This window comes from Melanerpes formicivorus, unplaced genomic scaffold, assembly GCF_026170545.1.
Source record: "Melanerpes formicivorus ecotype bairdi unplaced genomic scaffold, bMelFor1.0.p_v2 SCAF_28, whole genome shotgun sequence".
NCBI classification, from domain to species: domain Eukaryota; kingdom Metazoa; phylum Chordata; class Aves; order Piciformes; family Picidae; genus Melanerpes; species Melanerpes formicivorus.
Genome location: NW_027142380.1, coordinates 2,172,544 through 2,199,198, shown reverse-complemented (window position 1 = coordinate 2,199,198; position 26,655 = coordinate 2,172,544). Strand labels below are relative to the sequence as shown.

General features: G+C 42.0%; 1 protein-coding gene across 3 annotated transcripts in view; it reads left to right on the top strand.

Annotated features, from left to right (window-relative positions):
* FHIT (fragile histidine triad diadenosine triphosphatase) overlaps positions 1 to 26,655 on the top strand; it is a 640,545-nt gene that overhangs the window by 536,263 nt on the left and 77,627 nt on the right. For all 3 annotated transcript variants that reach the window (XM_068154236.1, XM_068154237.1, XM_068154238.1), the window contains one exon: positions 6,013 to 6,081. In XM_068154236.1, coding sequence (XP_068010337.1) covers positions 6,013 to 6,081 — 69 coding nt within the window. The remainder of the gene's footprint in view (positions 1 to 6,012; positions 6,082 to 26,655) is intronic.

The window sequence follows — 26,655 nt, the reverse complement described above, 5'->3', positions numbered from 1 at the left end:
ATTTACTGCTAATAGTCCCAGCTTACATGCTGAGGAGCTCTTGTACAGGCTATTATCTCCCTTTCTGTTGGAAGCTGAGCTTTGTTGCTCCGCTAACCAGCACAGCAGCTGAGCGAACACAACATAATGTTCATGAATTATTGCAGGCAATGTCCATGTCCTCCCCAGTGGTGTGTGGCAGGGTCATCTGCTCTTCACTATTCTGTTCTACCTGGGAAATCTCTTTCAGTGTCTATTTTTACCTAGTATTTTTGCTTTTCCTCCAGTGCAGTGGTGACACATTGGTTATTCGACCATAATTCAGTATATTAAAACAGCCATAACTAGGAACATTGCTTTCTGCATGGCCCTGAGTGCTGAAGCAAAACTCACCCGACCTGAATGGGTGTTTTTCCAACAAAACAGGCTCCAGGTTTTTTGGCTGAGGCTTTTGTGAGCATTTTGCATCCCTCATTCACTGGAAATTGACTTTAGATACATAATTTCACAAATGGCTGTGCTGCTGCCAGATTTCAGCAGTGGTGGTGTGAGTGTGCTCCAGAGTACCCATCAGCAGCTCTGTGCTCCCACAGTCACGCTGGGAATGCTGTGGAGCTTGAGTGGAGGATTCTCTCGCTGTGTTAGGGGGTCAAAGCCAGCTGGCTCTGGCTCATTATTTCCCCTTGGCAGTTTGGATTTGTTGCTTGCAGTATATTTTCTAGCTCTCTGGTCATTGCAGGTTTAAAGGTTTGGAGAAAGCTTCTTGTAAGAGTGATTTTTGCATTACTTGTTAATTCTCACCTTTAGGAATTTCCCAGACTGAGAATTCATTCATACTGTGGTAGCCACTGTGAAAGCAGAGGAAGATAGAGACACAGTCCTAGGAAATGGTTAGGCTAATCTCTTTTTAATTTTGAATGTCCTATACAATTCAGTTCCCAGAGACTCCTTCCAACTGTTCCTGCCCCAGACATTCCTCGTAGACCAGAAATCTTGTCCCTGGTACGAGAAGCAGATGGTGAGGCTCAAGCATCTTTGCCCTACACAATGTCCCCCACCTGAGGCCATATTGCTGTGTGCCCTCATATTGACATACCCAGTGTGCCTATCTCCTGTGTGGGCACACAGCTTTCTCCATCACTGTCTGACATAAAGGGGGAAGGGCTGCTAACATTCTAAGCAGTACAAGCACATGCCTGAATTTTGTCTACCCTGATGTGGTGATATTGATTGGCCCATTAGTGTAAATGTCTCAGCTGTTGTATGCTGCTTTTTGTGCTTATTAAACAAAATAATGAAAAATGAGGGCACAGGAATTATTCAGGAAAAAAAAATACAGAAATATAATCAACAGTGATTGAATAGAGGCTGCTGCAATGTGATGGGGCTGTCTGCCACCCACCAGACGTGAGGACACCCCCAGTAACTGCACAGAAATTTGAAAAGCTTTATTTGGAATGAGATGGCCAGGGATGTGGTGGAGGCCCCATGTCTGGAGCTTGTTAAGGCCAGGCTGGATGTGGCTCTGAGCAACCTGATCTAGTGTGAGGTGTCCCTGCCCATGGCAGGGGTGTTGGAACTAGATGATCTTTGAGGTCCCTTCCAACCCTGACAATTCTGCAAATTTGGCATTTTGTACACACAATGTTTGATTTTATTGTTTGGGGTTTTGTTTGGTTTGGGGTTTGGTTGGTTGTTTTTCTTTTGGTCTGCAAGCAGTGTTTGTCTGGTTTAAAAAAAATTGCAGCCAAATGTTTTGTTTTTCTCTACTGAGACATTTCAGTCAACTGCAAATGTCTTTTTGAGGCATGCAGGTTTTTGTTTTGCCTTGAAAACAAAATAGAAGGAAGCAAGTCTAATTTACAGGTACCTTGAAGTTATTTCTGCTGCCTCCAGTTGGGCAGACCTCCCTGTAGCCATCAGTGGACACACACCACCAAAATATATACATAATATCTGAGGTGAGAATACTCCCACTGAACAATTTCACAGGTTGAAAATTGAACTGGTTCTTAAGTGCCTCAATGGAGCCAGGCTCTAGCTATAACATATAGCAATAAAGAGCAAAAAATGATCAATTCAAGAACTTCTAATGAATCTAAATATCAGTGTCCCTGAGTTGGGAAGGCCAGAAGCTGAAAGGCAAATTAGAGAGGGTGTGAAATCCCCTTGTTCAGTGTTCGGAGTCCAACATGATGGCATTCAACAAGTCCAAGTGCCAGGTGCTGTGCTTTGGTCACAACAACCCCGTGCAGTGCTACAGGCTGGGGTCAGAGTGGCTGGAGAGCCGCCAGGCAGAAAGGCACCTAGCTAGCGGTACTGATTGACAGCTGCCTATACATGAGCCAGCAGTGTGCCCACTGCTGGCCAAGAAGGCCAACAGCATCCTGGCTTGTATTAGGAATAGTGTGGCCCACAGGAGCAGGGAAGTCATTGTGCCCCTGTACTCAGCACTGGTTAGGCCACACCTTGAGTACTGTATCCAGTTCTTGGCCCCTCAATTTAAGAAGGAGATTGAGACTCTTGAACATGTCTAGAGAAGGGCAACAAGGCTGGGAAGAGGTCTCAGGTGCAAGCCCTATGACAAGAGGCTGGGGTTGTTTAACCTGGAGGAGAGGAGGCTCAGGGGAGACCTTATTGCTCTCTACAACTACCTGAAGGGAGGTTGTAGACAGGGGGGGTTGGTCTCTTCTCCCAGGCAACCACCAACAGAACGAGAGGGCACAGTCTCAAAATGGGCCAGGGGAAGTTTAGGCTCAAAGTGAGGAGAAAGTTCTTCACAGAAAGAGTTGTTGGCCATTGGAATGTGTTGCCCAGGAAGGTGGTGGAGTCACCATCCCTGGAGGTGTTCAAAAAAATGATTGGATGTAGCCATTGAAGACATGGTTTGGTAGTCATGAGGTGTTGGGTGACAAGTTGGACTTGATGATCTTTGAGGTCTTTTCCAACCTTATTGATTCTGTGATTCTGTGATTCTCACAATGTGGTAGCTACTTCTCTGTGCTGCTTCTATTTCCCTTGGTTTTGGTAAAACTGAAGAGAAGGAAATTACTTGAGACACTATCGCTGCTCCTGTTAGTTCCTGTTACACCAACAGCAGGGACAATCCAAGTTTGTATTTGTGTTCCATGCACAGAATTTACAAAAATATACATTAAAAAAAACAAAAAGTCTGTAGGTATCTCCAACCTTAGAAACATTATTTTCTATTATGGTTGACAAATTTTGCTATGCAGCCTGGTATTGTGTAAGAATTTAATGCATGTAGTAACCCTTGAGGATGTCCCCAGTGATGCCAAGTGGCCCTATATGCCATCATAACCACTTTTTTTCATCTCTTTCTTTTTTTTCCCATGATGATTGCAAGAGCCCATTTTGAGTAGAAGATCACAGTAGGCTCATTCATTACCTGCTGTGCTGGTGTGTGCATCTGCAGTGCAGTATCTCCACACTGAGCCTTGGACTACATCCCTGTGTGCTTGCTGGTATTTCAAGCTGTCTGTCATGGCTACACAGATCTTTTCCTGTGTGTAACCTGGAACATTCTGCCACAGAGATAAAAATTGCTCTTAAGGGTGGCTGGACTTTTGGGGGCTGTGGTTGTTGCTAGCTGATATTAGGTTGTGTGTGTATCATCAAGAAATTGTCCTGAAGATTTATTTGTAGCAAAACTGTCAATTCCTGTAGCGGAATAGAAAGAAACTGGCTGGCAGATTATTCTCTATCTGTGAATCAATTTAAAATCTAATGAGAACCACAGATGTGACATACTAGTGCAGTTTTACAGTAACACTGCAAACTTTAATTTTCACTTTTAGTTTTCTTGAAAGTCTGTCTTTGTGCAAAAAAAAAAAAAACCCACCCCAAATTTCAGGCCTCTGGCTACTGAAGACCAACTTCAAACTTGCTTGTGATTTTGAGCAATACATCATGAGAGCAGTGATGTTCACATGATACATTGCACTAATACATCACAAGAGCACTATCGCTCTCATGATATATTAGTATAATACACTATCAGAACACTATCACTGATGTATTACTAAAAAAACACAGTTTTTAACCCTCAAGAATCATCCTCATCTCTGGGCTGAATACACAGAAAGCTGTGGATAATGATAAGAATAAGCAATCACATATTCAATTTCTCTAGGGCAAGGGAGGAAAAAAAAAGAGTAGTATATGGAATATTTCATTAAGCAAAACATCCTTCTGATTTCCTTTTATTCTCTGAGCAAATGGCTTTATGGATTGAAGCTAACACAATGTAGGTCTGTTTGAATTTTCTTACAAATAGCCTAAGAAAATCTTGTTTTGATTTTTTGGATTTCATTATAGACTTGAGCCATCTTTTGAGAATGTTTCAGTGCCGTGCATGATTTCCAACTGATTTCTACCTCATCAAATTGAGTCACGTGTAAGCTATCAATTTTTTTTTAGAAGGATTTAGGCACCATCTGAAAATATCTGGAGATGCAGAAATGTTATCTGTCACTCAGATCATTCCTCACTGTGGTGTTGTGTTGCTTTGGGGTTTTTGGTTTTGTTTTTTTCCTGAAGAGTTATTCTCAGTTGCGGATTGTTTGTATTTTTTCCTTCCTCAAAGAAGGGTGAATGAGAAAGGAGAAAAGATAAAAGAATGCTTTGCAATGTTGTAGCTCAACTTACTGCAGAAGAGCAGATAGATGAGTATTTGTTTGATTTCCTTGTGGAGTTTGAGTCTCAAAAATCTTCAGCTACCCTTTCTATATGGTACGAAGATTGCCATAATCTCTTAACAGAAAAAAATATGTAGTAATAGTAGCAATATCTTGTGAAGTTGGCAAAGTGGCATGTCATATATTTCCTTTCTTTTCTCATTTTAGTTCCTTTCCCCCATAACTCACCAGCAAACTTGCCATTGACAAAAATACATTGCCCCTCACCTCCCTCCCATTGCAGGGAGCCTGAAGCTGCCTCTCCAGATTATGGTCCTTAGCTGTGCCACCCCTCCAAGTGATGGCCCTACCATCAGGAGAATGACATGCTTCATTTTGCAGAATTGGGCTCATAATTCATGTGCCTTGGAGTTTTAGGACCACCTGGTGGACTGGAGCCAATATCCCTGCAGGTGTGTCCCCAGCACACACCCCATACCACTGGAGTTTGTTTGTGTTAAAGCTACATGTTTTATCACAGTATCACTAAGGTTGGAAGAGACCTCAAAGATCATTGAGTCCAGCCTGTCACCACAGACCTCATGACTAGACCATGGCACCAAGTGCCATGTCCAATCCCCTCTTGAACACCTCCAGGGACGGTGACTCCACCATCTCCCTGGGCAGCCCATTCCAATGACGAATGACTCTCTCCATCAAGAACTTTCTCCTCACCTCGAGCCTAAACTTTTCCGGCACAGCTTGAGATTGTGTCCCCCTGTGTCCCCCTGTTTTATGGGAGAAAGGCATTAAAATCCTTTCAACCTTGCAGAAGACATGGTATTAGCCATGGTCTACACCCTCTGAGGGGCCTGTTCTGACAACCCTTCTACCTGCATGGTCTTGGATGTGTACCTCAGTTGTTCCTTTCTTCTCCAGCCTGTGCAGCACAGCACTGAGCCTGGGGTTGCTCTTGTGAGCCCTCTGCCCATGCTTCCTACAGCCATGTCCCATCACTGACACCTTTTTTTCTTCTCAGTTCTGAAGGCACGACACACAGCTCTCAGGTACATTGTGATTTCAAAGCTGTGGCTAAATATGACTCTTACTGACAACTGTGAATAATTCCACAGAGCCCCTAAACTTCCAGGCATTTCACTCAGAAGCTCGGATAATACAGCAGAGCTGCTTTCTCATGTTTTTCATCTTTTATATTCTCCAATGAGTTGAGATACAGTTATGGAACAGGTTAATGTATTTTCCTCTGAAAATAATGCTGTGGGAGCCCATGCATGGTTATGTGAATGAGTTGAGAATAATGCTGACAATCCAGAAAAAAAGGGGAAAAAAATGTCCCCAGCTTGATAATCACCATTACCTTTTTTCACACTTTCAGCATGTTCATGTCCACGTGCTTCCACGGAGGGCCGGAGACTTCCGCAGGAATGACGATGTCTACACGGAGGTAAGAGCTGCAGAGCTGCAGTTCCTTTCTTGTTCAGATTTGATTTTGCATTTAGAAAAATCACCTTCATGGTACAAGCCCTGCCTTGAGTGGAGATAGTTAATAGAATCTCTGCATCTTTACTGCTTGCAAAGACCCTGAGATAGCACCAAGACCTGCCCTGGGATTTCCTTGTAACCTCTGGGCCCAGCTGTGGCCACACAGGGTACCAAGTGAGGATGCATCTGGCATTTTTGGTACTTCTGTCTCTACTCACAGGGTGTGGTGACATCTCTACCAATAGTTATGTTTTCTTATATTGGGGGTACAGGTAAAAGGATGACCACATGGTTAGCCTAACATGCAGGGAGTATTTCCTACCCTGACTGCTAGCCTGGGGCACCGAACCACTCCCTTTCAACACAGGAAAATACAGAAGGCTCATTACAACCCAATCACAAATTGCCTTCTGGCCTGCTTTTTGCAGAGCTCCACTCAGGCTCTGGACAAATCACACTGTAGCCCCAAAGATGAAAACTGAAGAGCAGCTATGCATATAGATGTAATATATGCACGTGTGCTGATTGTACAGCAGAGCTGGGGACAGAAGCTGTTCCAGTGTGACTGAATTACTGGCTTTTGTTTAAATGAACAATTGTACTGGCATTAACAAAAAGTTTTCCCCAGCCTGACAGCTGTCACAATGAGTTAATGAAAAAAATCTCCTCATTCTTAGATTTACAGATGGCTCTTCGTGAGTTTGGTAGGATCCTCTATCTCAAATATGACATCTCCTTTTCTTTCTGAAAGTAATTAATATAAACTTGCTCAGTGCTACTGCAATACCATCTACTTGAAGGAGAATTCATGACATTTTATGCTTTTGTATTTTCTCCTTTGTGATATATACATGGAGACAACTCCTCACTCACAGAAAATGGGAATGTATTTTAAAGTTTTATAATTACTTAAATATTCAAAAGTGGTGAAAGAGGTTTGCTACTGACTAGTTACATGAAGCCTAGAGACTGAGAACCCCACTAAATAAGGGTAAAAACTTATAATAAGGCTGCTGAGCAAGGAGATCAAATGAAAATGCGTGGGGATCATCTCCTGTGTTACTGTAGTTAAAGGCAATTAAGTGAGGAAACTTAAAAGTTAGCAACTAAAGGGTTGTGAAGCTCTGGAGCAGGTTGTCCAGGGAAGTGGCGGAGTTGCCATCTCTGAAGGTATTTAAAAGACTTGTGGTGCTTATGGACATGGTTTAGAGCTGGACTCAATGATCTTAAAGGTTCAACCTAGATGATTCTATGGTGTTTTTTTTCCCCTTTTCAAATGTGTGATTTCAGACGCTGAACCAACCCACAAACTCTGTTTCCATTTTTGTCACATTTACAATTCCATTTTCTTCTTCTCTAACACATTTATTTCTCCCTTGTTATATGTAAATACAGACAAAACTCTGTTAATGAACTAGACTCTACATACAATGTTGATAAATGCAAAAGGGTGACAAATTGGTGAAAAATACTTTCTCTTGTCATTTTCAGTTGTAGGAATTGTAGGTGTTGCTTTTAGCAGACAGGGAACAAAAATATTTAGACAGAGATGTGGTAATATATCTTGTAGCAGAAGAATGTGTAGCTTCAGAGTCTAACCAGCTGTCCTTTAGTACTGCAGAGCTAACTTAGGATTTTGTACAGACACAGATTTCAATTTTTTAGGGTGCCAGGGGGAAAAACCAAAAAACAACTTATTTGATGCTATAAAAAAAAAATAAATGATGTAAAGTTCTGGCTTGATTGGAGGATGGAGGGACTTAGGCAATATGCTCTCCTGAAAGGATATACCTGGTTTTAAAAATAGGTTTGGGTGGGACATAATCCTGGGACAGCCATGGGCTGCAGGCCATCAGCAATATGGAGTCAGCCAGGGCAGCTGACCTGAGCTGGCTACAGACTATAACCACCACACCCAGTATAAAGGGGGAAGTTTGCTGAGGATGGAGGGACCTCCTGCATAAACTTTGGCTTCAGCTCTTCCTGCTCCCAAGGACTGCTTTCCCATTTATGGTAACCACCAGGCATTCCCTGGGCTAAGTATAACTTTGTATACTTTATATTGGCATAGGTATTAGTTTGTCTGTTTCATTGAATCCATTTTCACTGAATCAGGCTGTGCCAGGGGAGGTTCAGGCTGGAGGTCAGGAGGAAGTTTTACACAGAGAGAGTGATTGCCCATTGGAATGGGCTGCCCGGGGAGGTGGTGGAATCACCATCACTGGAGGTGTTCAGGAGGAGACTTGACAGGGTGCTTGGTTGCATGGGTTAGTTGATTAGGTGGTGCTGGATGATAGGTTGGACATGATGACCTTGAAGGTCTCTTCCAACCTGGTCTATTCTATTCTATTCTATTCTATTCTATTCTATTCTGTTCTGTTCTGTTCTGTTCTGTTCTATTTTCATTTCAACATGTGGGTCTCCTCTCTTTTTCCCATCCCTGTTCTCTGCTGGGGAGGGATCATTTGGTAACAGAAAGCCTGCCATAGTTTAGCCCTGGACATGACCTGGACACAGACAGATACAAAATGGACAAATTACTGGAAGTACAACTGACTTCAGAAATCATTTGGAGCTTATGGCAGTAAAGCAAAAATCTTTTGATATAATGCATCTTTGTGTTGGACCAACAAGACATAGCCCTTTGTCAAGAAGATCTTTTAAGCGATTTAGGGAGATCCGTAGGTCATGGTGGGGCAACAGGCTGAAAATCTAGGAAGCACAGAGTACCATTAAGTGAGATGGAGATGCTGAGGAAAGCTTTAAATCCATCATCCATGAAACTTGTATCTAGGGCAACTGAAAACCTGTTTATAAACAATGCTTCATTTCCATGTATTTGAGTGATAGATGGAGTTGTAGTTTACAGAGCAAAGACCACCTTCCAAAATCACCCCAACAGCCTTTTCTTTCTAGTTTGTGACATGGAGGCTTATCAGCCCCCCTCAAACAGTTTGTGTAGTTGTAAAGCACATCTAAGCTAAATTCTGCATATTGTGGTGCCTGATTTAGCTAAAGACTGATGCAGCTAAAGACTTTACAGCCATTGGGTGTAATTTTCACAGATTCTGGATCTCAGCTCTAGTTCAACACATCTATTGTAAACTCCTATCTATCTGTGAATGCCTTTGAGCTCTCCAAGCCCAGCAGTTGTCATCTGTATATGCTCAGCAGATCGTTGACAAATCCCATTGCTCTGAGAGTGTTTGACAGCGAAAGGAATGCCCAGATGTTGAGACATCAGTTCTCTTAGGAGACTTCTAGAGTTGAGACAGCTAGAAAGTACTTGCAGTCTCTTACCGTATGCTTTATTTCTCCCATTTGCTTTGGGAGTGACCACTCATCTGTTAGAAAAGACATAAAACAGTCTATCAGGTTCATGCCTGCTTAGTCTCTTTACTGGGCTCCTGTCTATGAAGTTCTGACACTGCCTTGTTTAAAGCAGCTTTTATGTGTGAAGAGTATACCTAAAGGTAAGGTATATCTTTAGCACTTGGTTTTTAATAGGGTTGCTGATGGACACTAATGTCTGATGGTTTCTGGATATATACTTGGAACTTCAACACTGGAACGTTAATTGTAGAAGGGATAAAAGAGGGGCTGACACCTACTCCACAGCAGCCCCTCTCAGGCATTTCATGATGGAGTATGTCACTTAATATTTTAGGTTTCTGAACCTCAGTGCATATGAAAGAAGTCACTGTCACAGCTACAGGGAGAGTGATTAATAATGGAAAAAAAAATCTGCATTGAATGTTTTAGATGTTTTTCATCTGCATCTTTGTGGGGCTATTTCTTGGAAGAGTATTTCCCAGGAAGTGTTAGCTATCCACCCTCTGGGCTCACTGTAGTGGAAAGCTAAAGGTATAGTTTTTCAGTTCTGATATTTCCCTGCAATTAGTTGAAGCCTAATCCTCCAAGTGCATGCATCAGAGTTAAATTGGTCTTGCAGGTTGTTTTTTCACAGGACCAGACCCTACTTACTGGGTTAGTTATCTACATCTTGAGTAGTTCTTAATCATTGGTTTACTTTATTTTTTTGGACAGCAAAATTATAGTAGCTAAATACCAGGAAATTTGTCAATAGAATACCTCTTTATTCCTCTATGTGTTCTATTCAGTTTGAAATAGATGATTATTTTTGCATTTACTAATCAAGGAATTTAAAGGCCATCATATCAAGCAATTGCCTACCTCAACGTAGACAAGTTTTTTGCTCTTGTGAGGGCATGTCACAGTAACTGATAAGGATTTGACATGAGTGAATGTCTTTTCTGTAGAACGGCACCCTGTGTTCTTGCAGTCAGCACAAGTACTGCAGAGTTGTTGGAGGTCATCGTGTCCAAGGTGTTCAAGAACATTATCCTGAAATGTCTCAGCAGTTTCATACACTCAGCCATCTGTGGGCAGTCCTCATTCAGTCTGTGTTTGAAAAGTCCATTGCACAGCCTGTCCCTGGTCTCCACTGAGTGGTTAGCCATTACTGCAATATAAATAACATTCATCATCCTTTAGGTTGGCAGGTAATAGCTGTACTGGGCAAGAGTACCGGGCTTTCTCAGAAAGAAAGACTGAACCAGAAGTCTGCAATACTGCTGTTATGAGTACTGACCTCAATAAGTTAATTTTGAGGCTGACAGACTCGGATGGGTAAGGGCAGCCTGGCCACTCAGCAAAACCCTGAGCATCCTTGGCATGCAGTGATGTATTTGGTAGTGCACACCCCTGTTCCTTCCCAAATTCAATGTTTCACTTGGTGGTTGCAGCCTGCTGTAACAGATGCAATGGCAATGCACTTCCAGGTCTGTGCGTGCAGGGCAAACAGTGCCCATCTCCATGCCAGCTTTGTTTTCATGCCCACCTCATGTCTTGGCCTGTCTTCAGTTTCTTCTCTCCTAGACTGGAGAGAACTGAAAATACTGTAAAAGAGGAAAGCATGAGTGAGATAGGTTAACACAAACCCCTGTGTCTTCATCCCTTGGCTGCATGCCAGACCTTCATCATGGACCCTTTGTAATGAGCCCAGGTGATAATTCCTAATGTGACTTCTTCAGTAACTTAAAGATTTTGTAATATACAGAAGCCAGCAAAAGAATCTGCTTCATGCTGTCCTCCTTGCCTTCTGGCATTCAGGCAAGCTGTGAGAGAGTCACTTAGGGAAAGATTTTTTGACTTAGTGATCTCATTCAGCACATTATGTTAAATCATTTCAGCGAGAATACCTATTAGTAATCACTTCCAATTCCAGGGAGGATGAAGGAGGCATTTTGGCATGTGACTCAAAACCTGCTGGGCCATTTCTTCAGACTGGCAATACAGGAGAGCTGCAGTGAATTCAGAAGTTTAGTCAAACAAGCCTGAAGTTTAATTCTCCATGAGTGGCTTTAACTGTGACATGCCTTCACTCTGACCTGCAGACAGCACCTTGTGTGCTGCTGGGCACAGAGCCTGGTGGAAGGCTTGAAATGTGTACAGCTGCACTGAACTCCTTGGGCTGCTTCCTACTTATCTTTAAGGTATATCATGAAAAGATAAATAAGCCCCAATCCAGGCCCTGCTAGACAAAATGGAAAGATGCCCAACAGCTTCTGTGAGCACTGGATTGAACTATTCATGAAAATTAATGGCATGCAGAGCTAATAGGCTGTTCCTTGGCCTCACAATTATATTGCACCTTCTGGGAACATATTGGAGCCTGATGGTAGATCAGTCTGCTGCTTCTGAACTCCCTTGGGGCCAGACTCTGCTTTCTTTGTACCCTGTGTGGGTAAACCATGGAAAGGGAGGGAAGCAACACGGAATCTAAAGTGGTGTTTTTCTTTACAAAAAAAAAAACCCTAACTCTTTTTTTTCCAGGTACAAGTTTATTTCCCTATCTTCTGATGTGACAGCAAACAAATTCTTCCCAGTAGGCTGTGAATTTTCTCCTGTCCTTGCCAATATTGCTCTTTCTGTCTGAGAGCATCAAAGGAGGCTCTGCTAGCCAAGGAGCATAAGCCTTTCCCAGTTGCTTCATGAGTCTTACGATATTACAGCGACTCCAGCAGGGCAAGTCAGATTAAGTGTGCATGAATATTTCCAACTGAGGGTGTTGCAGGAGAAGCTAGAACTGTGCAAATAATTGTTTTGGATTTGGTAGCAGAACAGACAAAAAGGGATTTTGAGTTGACCTGGGACAATTATTTTTTTTTTTTCCATCAAACAAATTTCCTTTTTGAGTTAAACAGGATAATTTGTTTTCTGGACCATGATATTTTATCCAATTATGATTCAAAACCCCCTGAAGCCTGCTGGCATGCCCAGCAAGTACTTGCATGTGCCCAGCCTGCATAAGACAAATTGAGAAATTTGTCAGCAGAGCTCAGCAGGAATACTGGGAGACCTTCTATCATCACATGTATCTCCCCAGGTGGAAACCCCACTGTCTGTGGTATTTTCTGCCCTTCCTGACCTTGTGAGGCATTTCTTAATTTGACACCTGAAATCTCACAGAACTTCCTCCAGGCTGTGTATGTTGCTGTGCTTATTTTAGGATAGCAGGATAACATAATCAGATCTGATTGAGAGCTGTTTCATTCACTGGTATCTTCAATCAAATCTAGAGAAGTGGAATCAAATCAGCTATAAGAACAAATTAGAAGTGGTTAGAAGGGCTCCATTAAGGCAGCCATCCCTCACACGTAAGCCCTTTACACCTAGACTTTGTCTGGAAGGTAATGTACACTTGGCATTTTACATATCATCGTGTATTCTCATTGCCCTCTAGCCCAGCTGTCTCTCTGCATTCCATCACTGCTCTGGCTGCTTCTTACCCTTTCCTGCCTCAAGGTTTCTACAACCATTTTCCTCATAGGTAAAAAATATCAGCTTTCCAAATTCACTTGCATTTAGTCTGTGATATAGCAGAGACAAATTATTGTGACCATTACAAAGGATCTCTTGGCCCCTTCTGTAGGATGTTTGCTATGTTTAACTCATGGAGTATTTGCTCTTTTGTGTCCTTGATGGTGGTTCATTGGCAAGCAACTTAGTGACAAAGAGCCTCCAACTGAAGACAAGTTGTTGATAAGGGTATTAAAGTGAATAAGGCTCTGTCAGAGCGTGGATTTACTTAGCTGCTCAGGTGCTTCTCGTAGCTCCCCAGTCCCTCGGGTAAAACTGTCTCCAGACCTCTGCTTATCTTTTGATACAGTGTTAACTGAATTCGTGCTAGTGGGAAGAACATACCCAACCTTTATTGAATTGATGAGAGGAAAAGTAAACAAACCTATCAGGGAGTTAGCATTTTCCAAACAGAGAGTTTTCTGCTCTGAACTGAAATGCTGCAATAAATTTAAGATTCAACACTCTCCTGCGTTCAGTTTAAGATTCAGGTTATGGGAGCAGCTAGTTGGTAACCCACAAACTAAATCACACTGAAATCCAATGCGTTGCACAACAGATGACTTCAGGAATTGGCTCTACCAATAGCAAGAATTTGGAGAGTCCCTTCTCAATCCACAGGACTCCTTACGATACAGTGAGCTCGCAGTGGTCCAACACTCTGACCCACATGCAGCTATGTAAAGTCATGTGGTTTAGGTTGTGATCCCACAAGGAAAGAGCTCTTTCATTGTAACTTGGGACAGTTCCTTTATCTGCCATCTTGCAAATATGGATCACAGTGTTTTGAGGGATCAGCTTTGTCCTCTGGAAGCTCATGTTCAGGTTCAGGTACTTGGAAAGCGATCATCTCATAGGAGACACCATCTGAGCTGGTTGTTGCTGGTAGTTTTGTTGGCTCACCTAGCACTAAATTGGCAGCTTCAGTGATTCAGACATAATCCTGACACTTCCTAAACTTTTGTAAATGAAGGTGGGTGTATATTAATAAAGCCAAGTGCTCTTCACTGAATTATAAAAATCACAGAATGTTAGGGGTTGGAAGATACCTCTAGGATCATAGAATCATAGAATCAATAAGGTTGGAAGAGACCTCAAAGATCATCATGCCCAAGCTATCACCCCAGACCTCATGACTACTAAACCATGGCACCAACTCCCCCTACCAAAGTGGGATCACCTGCAGCAGGGTGCACAGGAAAACATGCAGGGAGGTTTTGAAAGTCTCCACACAAGAAGACTTCTTCCTATTTGGGCAGTAAATAAAAGTCTGATGGGATGGGTTTACCAATATGTGCAAGATAAAGTTAATCTATTTTTTGAGTCAAAAGAGTGAAAAAATATATAGATATGAGAAATAGCCTTCCAGCTCCCATCCAACCAATAAAAAAAAAAAACCCTCCCAACCTAATATTTTCTTTTCCCTTTATATATTTGCCACTGTTTTCCTTTTCTTCTGTGGACATACAAATGTAGAAGGAAGCTGATCTGAAGGGCAGTTAGGAAAAGCTGGCAATAATCCTAAAATAGAGAGTGAAGAACTGAATGTTTCAGGGTTTTCAGAAAACAAAAAGATATGCTGACAGTTTAAGCTGAAACAAAAATCCCCAAACCTCATATTTAGGCACTTCTAAGTATGCAATTTCTTATTAAAATGAAAGTGAAAATGGTAAAGTCTGAATAAAAAGACTCATTTTTAATAAACAGGTATTTATCCATTTGCATGTATGTATTTATGGGCATATACTTTATGAACATAAAATTATAGGCACATTTGGACAGAGTGGAGGTCTCAGAAGCATATGGAGTATTTATTTTGGCCTCCTTTCAGATGTGGAATAATGCTGCACGTTTACATTTTCTATTGTAGCATGCTTGTTGTGCTTCTACCCCAGATGGCTACTGAGCTCCACATAGCCACTTGCTCCCTTCCCCAACAGTGGGATGGGGGAGAGAAATGGAATAGTGAAAGTGGGTAAACTCATGGGTTGAGACAAAGACAGTTTAATAGGTAAAGCACAAGTTACAAATGCAAGCAAAGCAAAACAAGGAATTAATTCACTGCTTCCCATCAGCAGGCAGGTGTTCAGCCATCTCCAGGAAAGCCAGGCTCCAGCACATGTAATGGTGATTTGGGAAGACAAAATACCATCACTCCAAACCTCTCCCCTTCCTCCTTCTTCCTCCAGCTTTATATTTGGTCTGGAATATCCCTTTGGCCAGTTGAGGTCAGTTGTCCTAGCTGTGTCCCTTCCCAACTCCTTGTGTGCCTCCTGCCTGTTTGTTGGTTGGGTTGTGAGAGAAGCAGAACAGACCTTGATGCTGTGCAAGCACTGCAGCAATAATGAAAACATCGCTGTATTATCAACACTTTGCAGCATAAATCCAAAGCATAGTCCCATGATAGCTAGTATGAAAAAAATTAACTCCAGCCAAAACCAAGACAGAATCACAGAATCACCAAGGTTGGAAGAGACCTCAAAGATAATCAAGTCCAACCTGTCCACAGACCACAAGAGTAAACCATGGCACCAAGTGCCACGTCCAGTCTCCTCTTGAACATCTCCAGGAATGATGTAGTTCTGTGTTTGGGTTTTATTCATAAACTTAGTGTTTGTGGGAACTTGTGGACCTTCTATTTTCCACAAATCAATGGAATTTGAGCATTTTATATCTTTGCAGAAGATCTGATTATGTCATGCCTTTGCTCGGTGTTTCTGCTACTAAAGTCATCAGTGAAACAGTTAACAACATTGAAATATAAATTGTCATCCTTGCGGCTCCATAGTTAACACTTCCCTGTTACCAGCTCGCTGTGGTTTCACAGTTAGCAACTCACCTCTTCCTGTAGAAGACAACACTTTACATTACAGCTTCTGGTCTGGCAAAAATGCCATAGAGTTTATCATAGGCAAGTCTTAATTTCATGCATTTAAAACAGTAGGAAAAAAAAACTCATTGCTAAAGATAGATTCAGGCCCTGTTCTATACCATCATTGCCATATGCTAAGAAGGACTTCATGTGCATAAAAGGCAAAGGTGCAAAATCATTTCAGGCTAAATATTGCTGGAATGTGGCTTTCCTTCCTAGAGGCATTTTCTCAGAATTGTTTTCCTCTGTTTTGAGCTCCAATGACATGAGTACACAGGCAAGAGCTCTCCCATGGGCAGACCTGATGAGGGATTAGGCCCATATGATATCAGGAAGAAGGTTAATGGCAAAATAAGTACAGAGTGAGAGTTACCTTTTGTTGCAACGCTTTTTCCATGAAGCTGGTCCAAAGAGACCACAGACCTGCTCCCATACTGGGAAAGAAAATGTTTATTTCAGTTTCAGAAAGGAGATTTTAAGAAATCATTTCAGCACAGTGAAAATTTACTTTGACAGAGTGTCAGGATAATTATACGCAATTTGGTTTTGTTTAAATATGTTATGCACAATTGTTTCTTTTTGTGTCAAGGACTTGACTTGAGTGCTAGGTTGCAGCAGTTTTCCTTAATTGCTTTAATCCTTGGCCTTAAGAAAATGAATACTTTAAATTTACACTTGTTAAGTACACTGCTAATGAAGAAAATGCTTTAGCAATCTTTGGCAGACCAAAACTATATGTAAAAAAAATTAAAAAGCAAAGAAAGCAAAGAGAAAAAAGAGAGAGGGAGAAGCTAATTACAAAACCATTCTGTTAATGCTTATTTTAATCATCCTGCCTGCCCCTCCTGGCAGACAGAGCCATTAGGCTGCAGAGGCAGGAGGCAGCTATCACCATCAAATGGCACTGATGTTGAGAATTGGGCCCAGGAGGACAATTTGACTTGTCAGTTTATATAGACATAAACCTTCATTGTTGTGCACAGACACAACTGGCTTTTTAAAACTCTATTTCCCTCCTGATGATGTGAGAATCTGCTCCCTTCTCTCCTACTGTTATCAAATTTATTACATGGGCTTATAACCCTGCACAGGGTTTGTTTGGTGCTGCAAGGGCAGGTGGACTTCAGCACTGCAACCAGCAGACCTCAGCGACCAGGCTTCCCAGCTTTGAACCACGAGCTACCTGTCAGGGCCAGGGAAATGAAGAGCTTTAACTCCTACACTCTTAACATCCCATACTTTGTAATGTTTAAAATGCCTGTATCACTACAAAGTCTTCAGAACTGTTAATTCTCTGTGGAATTAAGTGTGTTTTAAAACACAGGAGGCTCAGAAGAGAGGAGCTCGCAGTGTTTCCTTGGGGGGGGGGGGGGGGGGGGGGGGGGCAAGATGAAACAACTCCAAAATGTAATTAATTACCAGAAACATATGATCTGTTTTTAAAACCAACTCTATTTTTTTCCCATTTATAGGAAACATTTTTCTTTCTGGCAACTAACTTGTGTGCTAACAACTTCTTTCATCTGAAAATGCCTCCCCACACTGCCATGAGCCACTGAAATCACTGTAGCGCCGTGCAGCATTCACCCCAAATTTCGGCTTTAGCATGCAGCAAAATGGAGAAGGCGCTTGCTGGTGCCCACATTGAGTGATAGCATTTACTGCTTCAAGGAAAAGCAAGCTTCAACGTGCTGCTTGACTGAGTTACAACCTAGTTACTACCCAAATGTAGGTATTCCAACAAGCAGGGAAAGCAGAGAAATAAGGCAGCCTTTGTCTCGCATTGCCCAGACTGTAGCAGCATTGTGTATGGGGCTGGCAAATAACCCCTTCCTGCATTTAACTGCAAAAACTGATCATGAGTTTGTGCTAAATATACAAGTATATCTAACTAAACCTTGGGACCTCGCTTTTGCCTAAGTAAATGACTTCTGTCTACTAACAACTTGCTCCTAGGGATTGTAATCTCTGTGGAAGCAGGAAGGTACTGCAATAAACAGAGTTTTTAACGGACACCTATTTTTAGATTAAGCTTTTTTTCCTTAGATGATCACTTTTTTCTTCCTTTTTTGTAAGAAAAAAAGTCTATTCACGTTCACTACATTAGTGTCTTTGAAGTGGCAAGTGCACACAACTGCCAGAGCACGTACATGGGAGTTATGCAGGGTTTTCTTCAGCTAAAGCATGATTGTGAGAAGTAATTGAGATTAGCTCCCCAGGAGAAGGGACTCTGCTCTCCTCCTGACTTTTTTTTCTCAGGAAAATAGTGGCACTTAATGCATTTATGAGTAGACTATAAGTGCTAACATACTTTCTTCCCATAGCCCTGCCATTTCTGTGGCAGTCTTACTGAAGAAATAACAATACATAAAGCTGCATAAACACTTAAGGTCTTAGGTGCCTGCTTCCACTGGCACTTTCAAATTTTCTGTTTGAAGATAATTTCATTTCACACTTTTATGTCTGAAGTGCCTGGTTTTTGGAGACCTCAGAGTATTTTTATATATATGCTAATTAAGTTTCCTACCAGTGCTGTGATTGCATTAAGTAATAGTTCTTGCAGGTGCAATGCAGAGAGGGGAAGGGACAAGGTGAAGTTATGGAATGAGTGAAGGTAAAGATGCTGAGTGCAGTTACATCTATTAATATCTGAAGCAAAAGGAGGGAGGTGGATTGATCACCCATCTACTACCCCCCATAACCCATCTACTGCTCACATGGAGTAATCTAACACGTGAAGTTCATGTTTCCTTGCAGGAAACTGGCCCTAAACCAGCTGATACATACGCTGACATGTGCTCCTCAGCTTTGAGGTATTTTAACAAGAGGTGACATGTTCACCCACCTGTAGATAAAAGCAGGTTTATTAGTGCTGTGGGCCTACCTTCCCTGGCATGGTGTCTCCTAGCAAATGCTTGGGGGGGGGGGGGGGGGGGGGGGGGAAGTGAAAATGAACACATGTATAGAGCATCCCAGCGTTCTTTTTTCCTCCTGAAAGTCCTTTGCATCCAGGGAGTCCTTTGACATAAGTGGATTTTCAGGTGGAGTTTCCTAAAGAAAGAAAGGCAAAACAACCAGGGCCTTGCCTGCCATTGACTTTCAACAAGAGTGAGCTGTCTAAATGCCTTAAAGACTTTTGAAAAGCCAGCCCTTCATCCTTCCGCATTAGCTTATGGGGGGTAGTATTGACGCTCAGTAGGATGCTATCAGCATGTGATTTTCTCCTCTCATCTTGTGCAAGGGAATGAGGCAGAATTTCCCTCTGCTGTGTGTGAGCAGAGGAGCTTTGTATTGATGTATCAGCATTTCATGTTTCTGGTTTGCTCCCAAGACCACATGCAGAAGGAAAGTGACAATAAAACAAAGACAGTTCCCAGGTTAGATAATGTGCTCCATTGATTAACATCCTTTACTCCACTTTTAAATGCAGTAAACATAATGAAGCTGAGAACAATCTGGTGGTTTTCCTTGACTTTTAGCAACCTCTTGTCATTTCATGTTGCTGGTATTTCTTCTCTGGTACTACCTAGTGATCCTTTTAATGCATTTATTACTGTTGCTTCTTCTCAAGAAATAAATCTGCTGAGAGTAAAGAGAGTTGCTCATTAGGGCAATGTAATTAAAGGAAAAGTAGACATCATGCCAAGTTCCCTGTTTTTTCTACAAAGAACCACCTTGGAGATTGCCTGAAACTCAATTACTTGTTGCTATGCTTATTAGGGAGAACAATGGGCTGAAATGATCCCCACTCCTAATAACCTTGTTTTCTACATGTGAATCATGCTAATACTTTTTTTCTTTAGTGCCTTAATCACCACGTATAAAATGGGTCTGTTTCTAGAGGGAGAATGGGGAAGGTGGGCTGCCTGGTGGGTGTTCTCTGAATTGCCACTCTCTGTGGAGAGTTTCTTGTTTCCTGCTGGTCCACAGTCATTTTTGTTTGTGGTTGTTTTCTTTTAATTACATGGAGCAGCATTTATTAGCAAATTACATCTTGATAACTGGCTTTCCTTGGGTGAAATGAAATATTCATCCTCTGCCGTGCTCCTTTGCTTTGGGGAAGGGATGTGCAGTATCTTCCATGTCTCAGTGACTTCTGCCTTACCCCATGGTTTCACCAAGTCAAGGGACTGCTGCAGCAGAAAGCTGCCATTTACATTTGCTAAATGACCCTCTAACTAGTCCAGTGTCTAACTTTTCTCATCACTGTGCAACCCAGAGATCTTGCCAGCCATCCTAATTTGGTGTCCAGCTTCTGTGAATAGCCTGTCCCTATGGCCCCCAAAAGACTGTGCGCCCCTGCACTGGGCTGTGTTAAAGGGACCCATGAATAACAGTCTTTAGTCAAGGGCTTTGGAAGAGACTTGAAGCTATGAAGGAGACATGATGTACCCCCATCCAGCCCACAACATACATACCTTTTTATCTCCATCCTCAATCCTACCCTTCTAAAGGCACAGGTAACTCATTAACTGATTATTTCAGCAGAAATGAAGGCTGGAAGTCTTAATTATAACAGCAAGTAGGGACAGAACAGTCACGTTAATGTGGGGAAATTGCCTGAGGTTCAAGGTCAGTGGTGGCCAGATTCTTGTGGGTGCCAGCAAGCTCCCTTGAAATTCTCAGTCAAAATTGCCATAAGCAATCATAAAATAATTGTGTGCACACTTCACTTTTTGATCAGAATTGTGGATGGAAGTAGCAGAATGTTCAAAATATCAAAAGAGAGGGAGGGAGAGAATTTGCACATAAGCAGAAGATGGATGAGCTCAAATGAGAAAACTTGCTTCCACTGTAGAAAAGAACTGGAGAAATGTAAGGCTCTTCTCTCTTTGGTGCATGTCCATGCATATGAAGAGGAGGCTAGTCCAAGTAGCACCAGTGTCTTATATATCATGTAAACTACCAGTTACACCTTACATGAATACACTCTTCCTAAAAAGAAAAAGGCTCAGTGTTTAGTCTTTAAAGGAAATGCAGGTCTGTACAGTTAACCATTCCTTCTCCTTCTTTCATGTCAGAATATTTCAGTCCTTTTATGCAGAGTGTAAGGGGACATGATTGAAAAGGAAAGTCCTACCCTTTGATGTTTATTTATTGCATTATCCACTTTTCATGGCTCTATTATTCCAGCATCCTGCTGAGCCATTCATTGCTGAGTGGAAATTTCCACTGCTGTCAGTAGGGAATTTTTGCCTCTAAATCACATCATTTGGCCCCTGTTACTTAACTTGGGGCCAGATTATCAAAACTGTTGAGCACCAGCTTTCCAAAGGCTTAGCACCTCCCAGTGAGGACAGATTTTCAAAACTGCTCAACACAGAGCAGTTCATGTTGTGACCTTTTAAGGACAGATTTGCAAAAGTACTCAGCAGTTCCCTTTCACCAACGAGCTGAGACCTTTCCAAAATCTGTCCTTCTCTCTTCCCCTCCCCCCCCCCCCCCCCCCCCCCCCCCCCCAGTTTTGAGCTGGAAGATGAAGACTTCTGAAAATAGGGCTTTCAGCAAACTCTCTGATATGGAGAATAGTAGGCTACAGACGTTGGGAAGGACTTGAAACAAGTATTTACAAGAGGCAAACCTCTGTATTTCAAGGAGTGCCAATTTTTATTGACTGATAGGGAGGCTGGGAGAAAAATTTGGATCTGAACAGGTTTTCCCATAATTGCCCACTAGGAGATTTCCTGCACATTCCCCTGCAGCAGCTGCCAGGCAGGATGCTGAAGCAGAGCACTGCTGTGCTGAGGCAGCATGACAATTCCTGTGTTCCCAAAAATGCATTCACTTAGCAAAATGTGATTTGCAAGCAAAGTAGCACAAAGCAGCCATTATTCTTCCACCATCCTTTCAGGGGGATAAGGGAAGGGGGAAGGAGAAGGGAAGGGGGAAAGAGAAGGGAAAGGGAAAAGGAAGGGGAAAATCTGTGCAGAACAGTTTGTATAACCTGCAAGCTGGTTTCAATGGGATAGAACCCTTGGGCCAGCTGTGGATTGCAGGCCATTAGCAGGTTCAAGGTAACCAGGACCTTAAACTGAGAGTGGCAAAAGCCAGGGCAGCTGACCCAGACTGGTTACTGGTGTATCCCAGATCATAAACATCATGCTCAGTATAAATGGAGAAGTTTGCTGAGAAACAGGGCTTCTCCTCCTTCTCTTCCCCTCAAGGGTCTTCATCTCTGGAGGGACTTGCTTCCGAGGACTGCTTTCCGATTTATCATGCACACTGTGAATTCAACAGGCTGAGTATAACTTCATGTACTCTGTACTGGGATTAGTGGAAATATTAGTTTTGCTGTCTCATTAGATTTGTTCTCATTTAACCAGTGGGTTTCCTCTCCTTTTCCTGATTCTCCTTCTTGGCTGAGAATGGGTCATTGGGTGAAGGAATGACAGCTGTAGTTTAGCCAGGTGGCAATGGGGGAGAGCATGTGCTGTATAGAAATGCAAGAATTAAGGATTTTACCCTAGGCAAAGTTTGAGCTCCTTGAAAAGTATTTCTAATAAACTTTTGCTTTTCAATATACTGTAACTGTAAGGCTGGTGTTTCACTCCCACAAGGGAGCAGGCAAAGGAGCAGTAAAACATCAGTAACCAGTCTGGGACCTGGCACAGTCCAGTGTAAAACAGCCATTTGTTTTTCATCTCTGGAGCTGCACAAAATACCTAGAGAATCTCAGAACATCTTGCCTTCAGTCCTTTGAGACTCTCTGTGAAAAAAAAACCACATAATAGACTTTTCCTTTGGTTATCCAGCCCCTCTTGCATTTGGTTTCACTTTGACATAAGCACTTTTAAAAATACTGAAATCAATGAAAAAGAAAAAAAAGCGAGAGGGAGGAGCTGGCTTGGGAAAAGCTTTTATTGTTGTTACAAGAATTGTGCAGCTTTTGTGATTATCCCTTGCCTCGTTCAGCAGTGTATAATTTAATGATTGCATCCAGGGCATGCTATTAACTTCCTTTTCTACTTCTGTGACCCCAAAGCTCATTCATTCTTTTTACTATTCCCCACTTGAAATGTGTATATGTCTAGGGAGCGGGCAGTGGCTAAAGAAGCGTTATGGATTTCATATCTTCGCTTCATCTGCCGTATTATCGCAAATGACAGTTGATTAGGTCTTTCTATAGATCATTACCAATTGTTTTCTACCTTGCAGATACTGCTATTACAACAAATCTATCATATCCTAGAGATCCTATGCAGCTTGTTATTTCTGCGTGATTTATTACACTCGCGGTAGAAATGTTGTTAGCGAACATTGGGGAAGCAGTGAATATATTGAGAAATATCAATGTATCCTCATGTTCTGGCTTGCAGTGACAGTCAGTGATCCATCTCACTGACACTTACCTTGTTAACATTTTGATCAGATGGCAATTTGTCATTTTTCATGGTAACAAGTATAAGTTTGTACAAGAATTGCAGAAACATGGGGAAGATAAGGGGCCCCTCTCTTAGTTTTTCCCAGTGTGATGTAATCAGTAATCTTTCTGGAAAATGAAATAATTACTTTGTGGGAAAAGCTTATCCACTGGAAAAATGTACCAGTGTTAGAAAGCTCAGATTTCTCTTCATTTGAGGATTGAATGAGTTCTCTTTGCAGCCATTATTGATGCTTTGATTAACAAGAAATGATAATATAGAACAAAAAGATTTAGAGTCAGATTTCTTTGCCTTGATTGTAGTGGGGAGCACAAAGATCTTGCAAGTAAAAGCAAAGCCATTATCTCTTGGAACAACAGAGTACAAAACACTACAAACACGATGTTGCAGGTTTTTTTTTCTAATCCTCACAGTCAAAGCTTGCTCTCAGCTCAGCTGTCAGCTCTGCAAATCTGCCATTCCGAAGCGTGGGCATGAAAAACTGTGCTCAAAGCACAAGTGGGTTATACAGGGGGAAATTACAGCCCCTAATGCAGCAGAGTTGTCTCAAGGTGCCAATGACTCATCTGCACAGCCCACGAACATAATGAAGGGGGCAACAAAAAGTGGGATGTTACCTCTTGGAACAATACAGTGGTTCACCATCTCCGTGCGTGGCATTAATAAGGGCTTGTCCATGCAAGGAATTGTGTAGGGCAGCAATGATACAAAATCAGCTGGGACAGAGGACATGTGTGTGACCCAAGCTTCAGGTCAGTACCAAATCAGTCTAAACCCAAAAGAAGTAGCCTTTCTTCCAGCACTTGCATTAATTCAGTAGCTGGAAGCTGCTTTCATTCAATTATTCTCTTTCAGTATCATCCATTGAAAACTTTTTGGTTGTTTAAATTATCAGTGAGCCACAACTAGCAAGTGCCGAATGTAAATGCTTGGTCCACATACTGAAAATAACAGGGGGCAAGGCTAGCAGTTCTTCACTTTAACCAGATAGATTAAAAAATACTGGCTGTACATGGTGGAGAAGTAGGTCTTGAGAGCACTTGTACTACAGTTTTATTGAAATGATTCAGCTTTTTGTTCTCATCTTCACCTAAATGTCCAGAGATATCTGGTCCTCAGCTGAGTTTGGTTTTGTCTTGACACTTGTTAAACTTTCTTTGTAATGCATTGTCAGGTTGTAAACGTTCTGTACATATTGTTAGAAAGGGTCAGATCCTATTCAGAGAACTCACATGAAAACTAAAAAATGCTTCAGTTGTTTCACTCTGGTCATAGCAATACAGCTTTGAATTGTTTAGTTCCCCTAATATTCTGCATAGAAATGCAGTAGTTGAGGCACAAGAGAACTAGAACAGTGAGTCTGAATGCTCTGAAGCAATTTGAGAAAGCACAATGTCATCTGCTGGAAGGTCTAATTGTTATGATTAATATTTAGCATAGGAAAATTTATGTGGAAGGGCACAAGTTACATCTGCTTGCTGAAATGAATGAACTACTGATTTTTCATTTCCTTTTATTTATAGCATCTCGCTGAATAGCAGCAAACGTACGAGTACGTATTTGCTATGGCAATGTCTCTCGGACTAACGGCTCTGCATCTTAAGCACCACTTTTCAGAAGCCTGGTCCAAGGAAATAGGTGGGTGGCAGCACATTTGCTGCTTGCTGAAGTGTGAGTTGAGAATCTCTGATGGGAGGGGACGTTTAGGTACACAAGAGTGCAGAGACCAGACAGACGCAGTGATAGGGCTGATAAAGTGGCATGAGTGAGCTCAGGCAGGTGGCAAGGGGTGGCTTTCCTTCCTGAAACCAACTGCAGCAGGGTATCTCACCAATGTATTGGGGCCTGACAACACAATCTTTCTTTTTAATATTGCTGTGCCCTAAATACAGCTGCCTGATAAGTTTGGTCACTTGATAAGTGCTCCTTCTAACTGAAAACCAAAGGATTTAATTAAAAAGGAAGAAAAATAGTTAATTTGAGCCAGTGTTGCTAAAGGAAGTTGGACAAAATATATTCCAGGGAAAAAAATAATAGTGAAACAGGTATGATGAGTACAGTAAGTTTAAGAGAGGTGGTTGACAAGATATTGCTGCAATTTGTCTTTAAGATCACACAGGTTTCAGGAAGCAGACAGGTTTCTCTAGGTCTTGGTGACATTCATATAAAAAAAAAGTTTCCTAAATCACCAGCTGAAATTTTGGACAGTGAAAGGAATGTCAGAGAGCTTCACCTTCTGACTCACTTACCATTATCTCCATTGAGCAGCCAAGATCATCTTCTGAGGAAGAGAGATGAAAAATTATCGTCTGAATGCACCATATTGCTTCTGATTCCAGGGAGGAGAATAGAATTAATGTTGAGGATAGTGTTGCAGTAATTAGTTTTAGATGCAACGGGCTGAGAGTAAATCCCAACAAGCAGCAATCAGGGGTTTCACTAGAAGAGCAGCTGGAGGGGGGTACTTTTCTTAGAATATGCAGTCAGTGTTGTTCATCAGTGTTTTGCTCCTCAATAATTAGAGTAAGATTTAAAAAATTAATAAATAAAGCAGAGCAGGTTATTTCTGGAGCTCATTTATGGCTGTATCAGGAGTTAGTGTTAAACTCTGAAGGTGGTTAACACTTTTGACTGAGATAGCATATGGGGGTGGTTAGTGCCTGATTGAAGGAATGTGGACCACCAGCTTCTGTTCAGTGCATTGGGAGCTGAGGACATCTGTGCTCACACAGGCTCCTTAGAGTCCAGTCCTGTTCCTATTTAAACCAATGCAGAGATACATTAAGCTTGAGTGACATTAAGCTGGGCTCTTGAATTAAAAATTCTCCAGTGGGTACAAATGACATTGCTGAACCCTCTTTATGTAAATGATGGAGCTCCTCCTTTTGGGCTGTTGGCATCTCTCCTTTGCTGTCATTGGTACAGAGAAATTTCCTGGGCCTGAGTCTTGACCTCCTTGTGCACTCTGTTTTATCAGACCATGGGGTTTGCTAGTTCTTGGCAGAAGAGCGTATAATCAGACTGTGTGTCACATGCTAGCAAATTGCACCTTCTGCCTCTCATAGGAGCTTTGGTGTCATTTAGGTTTTACCTATATATAAAACAAAATTTTCAACAGTCAGCTCAACTCGTTTGGGTTTGAATGGAATGAGTCAACATGCTAGTCCTCAAATTTCCCTGAAGGAAGGCTTTCAGGTAAATACAGGCTTAAATGGCAACATTTTGCTGCATCTGCATCTTATTTTACTACAATAAAAACAAACACACAAACACACACACACCCCCCAGCACCCCCCCCAAAAAATCCCAGTACCAAACAACCCCAAACCCCAGCAACATCCACCCACCAACAAAAGAGGTCTCATTTAGTGAACATGTGTGGTGTCTGATGACTTTGAGT